The 9,159-nt window shown below is 49.2% G+C and overlaps 1 protein-coding gene across 1 annotated transcript; it reads right to left on the bottom strand.

The window, feature by feature from the left end:
- Window positions 1-3,590: 3,590 nt before the first annotated feature.
- Window positions 3,591-5,075, bottom strand: SOX11 (SRY-box transcription factor 11). Its single transcript, XM_049784526.1, has one exon. It carries the CDS (start codon window positions 5,073-5,075, stop codon window positions 3,591-3,593), a length of 1,485 nt encoding a protein of 494 aa, XP_049640483.1.
- Window positions 5,076-9,159: the final 4,084 nt, after the last annotated feature.

Below are 9,159 nucleotides of genomic sequence, written 5' to 3'. Positions count from 1 at the left end.
AACAACCAGACTCTTCCCAAGTGTACTACTGATATTTGAAGGTTCACGGCAAGGCAAAGAAAAGCCACAGAAAAGAAATCTGCGGAACTGCAGAAGCTTGCAAAATTCTGGTCGGGTTTGGAGGAGGGGCTCGCCAGGAGCCACCTCCAGGCTGGGGGTGGGTGGGTGGGGGGCCCGGAGTTCTGAACTCAGAAGTGGAAGGAGGCAGCCAGGATGCACCGGGGGTGGGGGGCGCCTTTGACCTAGCAGCTCTAGGTGGTGTCCAAATTGCAATAAAAAATGGAGGCCAAGCCTTACTAGGACAGACATCATTTGAATAGAGGATGAAAAAATAGCAATGAAAAAAAAAGCCATGATAGATTTTGCACCTCAAGTTTCAAGCAGACACGGAAAAGGAAAATCTCATTTGCAAGCGCCCCACACCTCGGCAGAGATTGCACGCGGTGGCTGGCACGCCTCACATACACTACAGCCTTCCTCCCCAGTCTTGCTCAGCGCGGGACCCCCCGGGGAAAAGATGGGGGGGGCCGGAAGGCACGGAAGGGTGAGCGTCAGGGCTGGTCTTGAAGGCTAACTAACTTAAGCTCAGGCCGGATCTGGGGGCTGCAGGGAGGGGAGGTGGAAGGGTTGCAAGTGAAAATAAAGGGGGATGGCCTCGGGCAAATGGTCCCCGGAGAGCAGCCCCAAGGAGGCAGCTGGAAAACAATCAAGGAGCCCAACCAACAACCAACCAACCGCCTTTTCCCAGCAGACCCGGGAGCCAGGCCTGGCAGCTTCCGAGGGTGCAGGGTGTGGCGGGAGGAAGCCAGCCTCTCGGGTGTTTTAAAAAATCTCCCCCACGTACAGCCTAGCAGCTCCCCATCTTTCTCCGCCAGATTCAAAGCAACCTAGTGGGCATCTTTGAGCGCTCCCAGGCCCGGGGCGGGACGCACCCTGATGCATGCAAAAGCCACGCAAAAAGAACCAGAAGTGGAATCCTGGGTGCTTGCAGGGCGCAGGGCTTTGCAAACCCTGAATCCCGGGCCGCCTCCTTAGTCCCCGAGTCCATCTCCCAGATACTCAGGAGCTGTCCCCCGCACCCTACTTGCAGCCAGCTGATTGCAACTCAAGTGTCGCGCAGTGGCCATGCTGGGGCAAGACCTGCCTGCCAGTCTGGTGCCAGATGGCAGAGACACTGCAGGGCCGCGCCCCGCCATCGCCCATCCTGGGGAGCTCCCGAGCCCCCAGGGGACGAGAAGCGACTGACACCGAAAACCACTCCCCTTGCAAGCGCACCAGATCTGCTTCTGGCGCCGAGCACACTAGGAAAAGTTGCATGCATCCGAATGGGAGGGGAGGCGTGCAGCAAATCGAAAGCGTGCCCCCCCCCCCAAAGACATAGCGGGTGGCAGGGACCTGAACAGCTAAAGAAAAAGGCTGTCGCCCAAACTCTCAGCCCAGCGCGGGAGCACGCGAGCCCGCCCCTTGCAAGCCTTCCCGCGCCGCACGCCCTACGGCCAGCCAGCCAGGAGGTGGAGAGGTCGGGAGAGGAGGAGGTGAGAAAGGAAATGGGGTGTGCGGGGGAAGAGGAGGGAAGGGAAGAGAAGGGAATTCGCCTCCGTGGTTTTTAATAACTGCGGAAGGAAGAGGAAAAAAAAGAAATCGACCTGGCAATGGATCCCTTTCCAGCCTAAACCCTCTAGATTTCTGTTCTGCAAATCTCCAAATCCGCGCACAACGCAGCCTCCTAACTCACTGAATGCTCTGGCGACTACAGACCTCCAGTTTGGCTTCCATTGAGACTATTGGCGATTGAGTTTCTTCTATCAGTTCCAGCTGATTTATTAAAAAACTGTCAAGATACAGACTTCCAGCACCAAAAAAAAAAAAAAAAATCCACCAACACCCCCCCCAAAAAAAAAACAACCAGGCAATGAATGATGTCGACAGTGCATTGAGTCTGCTTTGCCACCATTTGCTACAAAATATGCAGATGGTCTGTACTTATTTAGATTATATTGCACAAAATGAGAAACTTTTTAAACTATGTGCCTTTTCTTTTTTTTTTTTTTTTGCTAAAAATCGAGAATCCAGTTTCAAACCTTCCATCTGGGGCCCCATCCACATATCACAGCGTATGAGATACATAAAATCCTACTATAGTACAGTACATATACAATCTTTAAACTAAGATAACAGCTCTGAGGTCTATATCACCATTTTCAATAAATCTTTACCTACAAATATTGAACAAATCTCTACTATAGCTGTACAAAAAAAAGTTTGCTTTTTTTTTTAAAACCACAAGGCCTTTAGATGCAAGGATTATTTTAAAATTTTAATCCTTTTAAACCAGGACATAACGTACCAACATACTTGCATGCTAAAAAACAGAGGAAAAAAAAAACCAAAAGGGAAGAAGTGCCTGAAAGTCTTACTGAAAAAACACAGCAAGAATGTTCCCTTTTCACTGTACAAAAATACGCCTGAAAATATATTAATTTTTAAAAAAGACTGAGGTCTGTTATGTATCAAAAATGTTTCAATACCTTTTGTACTGAGGTCTAGGCTGTCTGGTATTCAATCAAGGAGGTATAAGGGAACAAGTTACAAAAAAAAAAGTTGGCAAGTAGAAATCACATTTGTAAAACCATAAACAATTTGATCTGAAAGTAAACTCTGATCTTAAGTCAGTTCACAGTTTTTTTTTTTTTGTAAGCGTTTGTACAGTCTGCATTTTTTCAAGCTCCCTGCAGTTTTGTTAAGAATCGGATGCATAGAAGACATCAGTTTTCTCCCTCCAAAAAAATTAAAGAAAATTTTTAAAAAAAGTTGTAATGGTCCCTTTTTTTTGTTTTTGTGTTTGTTAAAAAAAACACACCAGTTCTTTAAGATCTCTTAAGAAAAAAAATAAAACAAAATAACAAACAAACAAAAACTCCAACTCCCTAGTGTTTGTTAACAGTTTGTGCTGCCAAAAGGGTCCTTCTCTGCAGACGTCTTCCAGACTTCAAAGACAAGACAAGCTTCAAACAGCGCCTTCCGGAGCGGGGGTCCTGCCTCCCATCCCCCGCCCGTCCACTCCACCTTTGTTGCAATCACGAATTTCAGGAAAACAAAAAAACAACACAAAAAAAAAACAACACAAAAAACCAGTCATTACAAAAACACATTTTTGAGAGGGGTGGGGGTTTGAAGAAAAAAAAAATCACAACTCCAGACTAGGTAAGCAACTACCTTGAAGACACAAGAAAGGAAGGGGGGGGGGGGAAACCAAATTAAAAAAAAAAAAAAAAAAAGAGGGTAAGGGAAGAAAAAAAAAATGTTTCCAAACTACTCAATTCACTTGAACTCCACCAAAATTTGCATCATCTTTTTTTTTGCTTTCCCAATTTCTTTTTGTGTCACGACATAGAAACATCTTCTCTCCCCCTCCACCCTACCTACCACCACCACCACCATCACCCCCAAAACACCATCATCATCATCATTGATCGCCACGACTTTTTTTTTTCTCCTCCCAAGGAACCCAAGCTCTGCAAACAGCTTAAAGAGCTTAATTATTATTATTACTATTTTTTTTTGGAGCAAGCAGAGCCGGCCCCCTTTTCTCAATACGTGAACACCAGGTCGGAGAAGTTCGCCTCCAGCCAGTCCCCCGCGATCATCTCGCTCAGCTCGGGGGTGCAGTAGTCGGGGAATTCGAAGTGGGAGCCCAGGCTGCCTTCGCTGAACGAATCCAAATCCTTATCCACGAGAGACAGGGACAGATTCCCGGCGGCCGAGTTCCCCCCGAGCTGCTGCTGCTGCTGCTCGTGGGCGCTGTGAGCGCTTTGGGAGAAATTCAAGCTCAGGTCGAACATCAGGTCGTCGGCATCCTCGCTGCTGCTGCTACTGCTGCTGCTGCTGCTGCTGTTGTGGCTGTTGCAGCTGCCGCTGCTCCCGCTGCTGCTGGAGGAAGAAGAAGTGGAGACGGTGCGCGAGGACGCAGGCTGCGCGAGCGACGGTGGATGCTGCTTGGTGATGTTCTTGAAGCTGTAATACAGGCGACTGCCGCTCCCGGAGCCCGCAGTGGCCCCGGCTCGGACTTCATCATACAAGCTGGCCCCTTCGGGGGACTCGGCCGAGGTGCTCAGCGTGGGGCTAGCGGGGACTTTGGCGACGTTGTAACGTCTCAGCAGCTGCGGCGGCTGCGGCTGCGACGGCGGCTGTTGCAGCGGCGGCTGCAGGAGCTGCTGGTGGGGCGGCGGGTCGTCGTCGTCGTCGTCCACCTCCTGCTTGATCCGCAGCTGCAGCTCGTCGTCGTCGTCCTCGTCGTCGTCGTCCTCGTCGAGGAACACGCACTTGACCGTCTTGCCCGGGCCACCGACGCCCGCGACGCGCAGGCTGCCCAGGACGTAGTCGTCGGCTGCGCCACCGCCGCCGCCGCCGCCGCCGCCACCGCCACCGTAGTCTCCGGGCTGCTGCTGCTGCTGCTGCTGTTGCGTGCACGCTTTGCCCCCCGCACCGATCGCCGCCTTGGCCCCCGCAGCTGCGGGCGTCGCGGACGTTTTGAGCTTGCTGCATTTCTTGCTGGAGCTCTTGGAAGAAGTCTTGGCACCGCCGCCCGCGCCCCCGTTGCTGCCACCGCCGCCGCCGCCGCCACCGCCCGCCGCGTTCTTCTCCGGGCTCTGACCCGAGCTGGGCTTGTTGCTGTTGTTGTTGTTGGCCGATGGGTCCATTTTGGGTTTTTTCCGAGGTCGGTACTTATAGTCGGGATAGTCGGCCATGTGCTTGAGACGCAATCTCTCGGCTTCGCGGATGAACGGGATCTTTTCGCTATCCTTGAGCATTTTCCACCGCTTGCCCAACCTTTTGGAGATCTCGGCGTTATGCATGTCCGGAGATTGTTCCATGATCTTGCGGCGCTCGATCTTCGACCACACCATGAAAGCGTTCATGGGTCGTTTGATGTGACCCGACGCCGTCTTGCACCAGTCCGGGTCGCTCTCATCCAGGGCTACGGGGCTGCAAGCCATGAATTCGCTCTCCTCCGTATCCAGAGCTTCCCGGGGCAGGTGGCTCTCGGTTTCCAAGCTCTCCGCTTGCTGCACCATGATCCGTGGCGGGGCTGGTGGGCGCTGCTGCTGCTGCTCGGTTGCTCTCACCAGCCGGGCGGCCCCGGGACTCGGTTATCTTGCGGTGATGGTCCCCTTCCTCCTTCCTCCTCCTTCTTCTCGGCCCTCCACCTTTCCTTTCCAGGGCCAGTGGCAAAAAAAAAAAAAAAAAAAAGAAAAAAAAGTCCTCTTGGAGCACCCCCCACCCCCCCGCCCCCCCTGCTAGTCTGCACGCACACACACACAGGCGGCTGGCAGCGGACGGAGGCCGCGGCTGCCCCCCTGGACCCCGGGAAAAGCTGCACCCGAGAACCGGAGAGGAGTTTTTTTTAGGTGCAAAAAAAAAAGCAGCAGCCAGCCCGGGAACAAGCACCCCCACTTCTCTCCTTCTCTCCCGCCTGCAAGTACCGGACTCCCCTAGCTAGCACTCTCTCTCTCTCAGTTGCGCGCGCGTTCCTTCTGCAAAAAAAAGTTGAGGGCTCACTCCCAACTAGTTATCAGGGTATCATAGGGGTGACATCACTCCCCCGGTTAGCCAATAGCTGGGGTCCGGCTCCTCCCATCTCTCCTTTATGAATTCTCAGTCTCCGCCCCCCAGTCCCCGCCCTCCTCGGGGCTGCTTTTGCAAAGATGGGGGGTCTGGGGGGAGGGAGGAGACTAGTGTAGAAATATGTTATTTAAAAAAAAAATTAGTGTGTGTGTGTATATGTGTGTGTGTGTGCATAGACGTGCCTCTCTCCCTGGGATGCTCGGGAGCCCTCATCCACCGCCACCTCGACGAGAGCAAGCGTTGGTTCGCTCCCGGGGCGATCTTGGGGTGCTGGTTCCGAAGCCCCCCCGGAGCGCTTCCAGATCTGGCCCCAGGAGAGAAGCTCGAAGCACCCCCGTCTTTTGTGCCCAGGTTGGCCCAGAGCCGTCGGAGCGCACAGACGGGGCGCGCTCTGCTTCTCCACGGGGGCACCCCGAAACACACGCGCAGCTAGAGATGGCGGGGTGGGGTGGGTTCAGCTGCTTTCCCGGGTCCGATCGTCTCCCCCCCCCCCCCATTGGGGTTTGGCCTCTCCGGAGCGCCGACGGAAGGTGGCGCTTTAACATAACAACCTTCCCTGGGCACGTGCGCTCTTTTCTTCTTTTCTTTTTTTATTTTTCCTAATGCAAAAAAAAAAAATTCATTTAAAACCCGAAAGGCTGTATTTATTCTCTTTTTTTTGCTCCGTTTTTGCATGTTTGGTCCCTTTTCTTTCCCCCTCTCTCCTCCTTTAGTTTTCCTTCCTCCGACGGATAATGAGATGCCGCAGGGCGGGTGGCTTGGTCTGTGCCCGCCCTACGGAGGAGGCTGGAGTAACGGTCTGGGGGTTTGGCAGGGGCTGGGTCCCCGAGTTCAATCTGGCCACTCCGGATGCTAATTGGCAATCCCGGGTCTAGGATTTGCACCCCCCTCCTCTCCCATCTCCCACCCCTCTGCGTCACTCGTCTACCCAGCACGCTGTCCTCTCCCGCCCCTCTTTGGGTCTCCCCTTCCCCCAATTCACTCACTTCTTTGCAGCCCTCCTCTTCCTCTTCGTCCCTGCCACCCCCCCCCCCATCTTCCCCTCTCCTCGGTCTACACAGACACCCTCAGGGCAGCCGCTTGTGAAAATCTTGCACGCCTTTCTGTCTGGGTGAACTGCAGACTGCAAGGAGAAAACAAGGTGCATTCCAAGTTTGGAGTGGAAATATTTCCCCCCTCTCTCTCTCCGAGAAAGAAAAAGGTGGGTTGGAGCTGCCCCTCAAAACACACACACAACCTGGAACCTTTGAGTATAGGGCAAGCGGGCCCCCCGTCCCCGATCTCCCTTGTGTCTTGTCGATCTGGCCGGGCCACTTCGAAACGCGCTTTCTTTTGTGTTCCTTAATTTAGTAACCCTTTTACCCATCTCAGAATATTCTGGGGGCAATTAAAAGCAAACCGCTGCTTCCGCTTCATTGTCTGTCGTCATCCGTGTCTTCACACCCGCCAGTGTGTGTGTGTGGGGGGTGGGGGTGGGAGCTGACAACTTGGAATAGTTCCTAAGATACTGCCCAGAGTACAGCACAAGAAAAGTCAGCTGCTAAAACTGGGGGAATTACCCAAACTGTGCTTCCTTTTTGGTCATCTCTCTGAAAATAACACTGTATTACCTAACCTCTGCTCCTCTCCCCGCTCTCCTTGCACCCCCACTTTAATAATATACAATGATACCATGTTGGCTAAAATATGTATAAAATCCTGGTGGTGTGTGAAAAAATTCATCTTCACTCCCACCAAAGCAAACACTGGATCTTGTTTTCTTCACATTTTCCTGGCTGGTTCTGCTGCTGGGAACACCCCTAGAGAAGAAGCTCTCTGTGTCTTCCCCCCAACATAGTACAAATCCACAATGTAGCTAGTTGGCTTGAAATAATGTAATTCAATTTTATTACGTTCGTGCAAACAATGAAGGCATCTAATAGTTCAGGCTCTGAAAGAAAGTGCTTTAGAAAAATGCTTGATAAACCCAATATTCATTTGCCTTCTACACTTTTAACAAAATCACGTTTAACTTTTGAGGAAGAATCATAGTGTGGTAGGACTGGGAAATAGTGGCTTTTATTCTTAGGCTGCTGTGATTTAAGAGGGAATATAACTGAAGTTTGCTTCTTGAAATAAGAAATGTAATCACTGTAAGAAAAGGAGGTGCATTTGTTTTCAGAATATGCAGCCACAGGAAGGGAGTTGTGTATCTGTGTGAAAGGACTGGCCTGTTAATAAAAGGTAAGTTATGGAGCTTGTTGAGTCTTTTGCTGCAAACACGTTGTTGCAGACATTGGGAGTGGTAGAGGCAGATTGCTTCCTCCTCTGTATTAAAGGCAGGTTAGAATAGTCAGTCAGGATTCTCTTGATCCCCATTTTGTAATATGGGCTCACCATACATATTTAATGTTAGTAACTTTGGTGAATATTTATTTCACTGAAGAATAACAACGTAAACTGATTAATTTATCTATTCTGTATAATTTCATTTGTGCTTCATAAGGGAACATTTTAAAATAAGTATGACATTTGTTAAAAGGCAAGAAATGAGAACATATTTGGAACTGTCCTTCTAGGAACAGTATTTACTTGTGAAAAGCAGATTACAACATCACAGTAACCAACTATTTCAAGCGATCTTAAGCTAACAAATAGAAAATGATTTCTCTTTCCAAGACATGCCTAGTCTTGAGTGATTTGGTAAAATGGAAATCTAGATGCTAACTTTTAAAAAAGACAGTTTAATCAGAACTAGGTCCATCATTATCTTTTTAAAACTATTATGTGATTTATTTATGTGTTTATAACTGTTTAAGAGCAAGGTATACAAGTTTTCTACCAACAGTGGATTTTTAATATGCAATTCATGTTCTGAGTCTTAACTTTAACATTTGTCTAGAACACAACTTTTCTGGTTGTTGTCATTATCTGATAATAATTGTATATTTATTAAAGAATCCCTGATTTACAAAGACAATCATTAAATAAGGGAGTGAGATTGTCTATAAAGTCTCTCAAAATCGGATTACGATAGGTACAAATATGAAAAATTCCTTTTTCCTCTGAAAAAGAACATTTTTGCTAAGCAAAACTATGCTGCAAATACCAGTGGGTAACTACTCAAACATGTGTTTCTCTATCTTTTCATCTCTGGACACACATTCTCACACACCCTCTGCTCCACAGCTGTTTTATTTTGTGTGTGGTGTGTGTGTTTCCTATTTTGGTGAAACTTCTTATAACATACATGTTGATTAAAAGAGAAATCCTTACTTTTTATACATATTAGGAAAATACTGAAGTCTTCACATAGTTTTGTCTTAAATAATTCTACAAGGTTTTTATGATCTGATCCCCAACTCTTAAACCACTAATCTCAGTTATAATGAACTTGTATTTGTTCCATCCATCTAGAGCTTTCTTTCTCCCAGATCTTTTACTTTTGAATTCCTTCATTGTCTTAAGTCCACTGGTTCAAGTAGTTCATGGCACTTTTTGGGTCCTCTGTCTCCCTTTACTAACACACACAGCCAATGATGCTACTTCCCCTCT

The sequence above is a fragment of the Suncus etruscus genome, chromosome 12, assembly GCF_024139225.1.
Source record: "Suncus etruscus isolate mSunEtr1 chromosome 12, mSunEtr1.pri.cur, whole genome shotgun sequence".
NCBI lineage: Eukaryota > Metazoa > Chordata > Mammalia > Eulipotyphla > Soricidae > Suncus > Suncus etruscus.
The sequence above is the reverse complement of the archived record's forward strand: the minus strand, read 5'-3'. Positions and strand labels throughout refer to the sequence as shown.

What these genes read in the sequence shown, in the direction of transcription:
- SOX11 (XM_049784526.1), bottom strand. Translation starts at nt 5,075, where the DNA reads ATGGTGCAGCAAGCGGAGAGCTTGGAAACCGAGAGCCACCTGCCCCGG.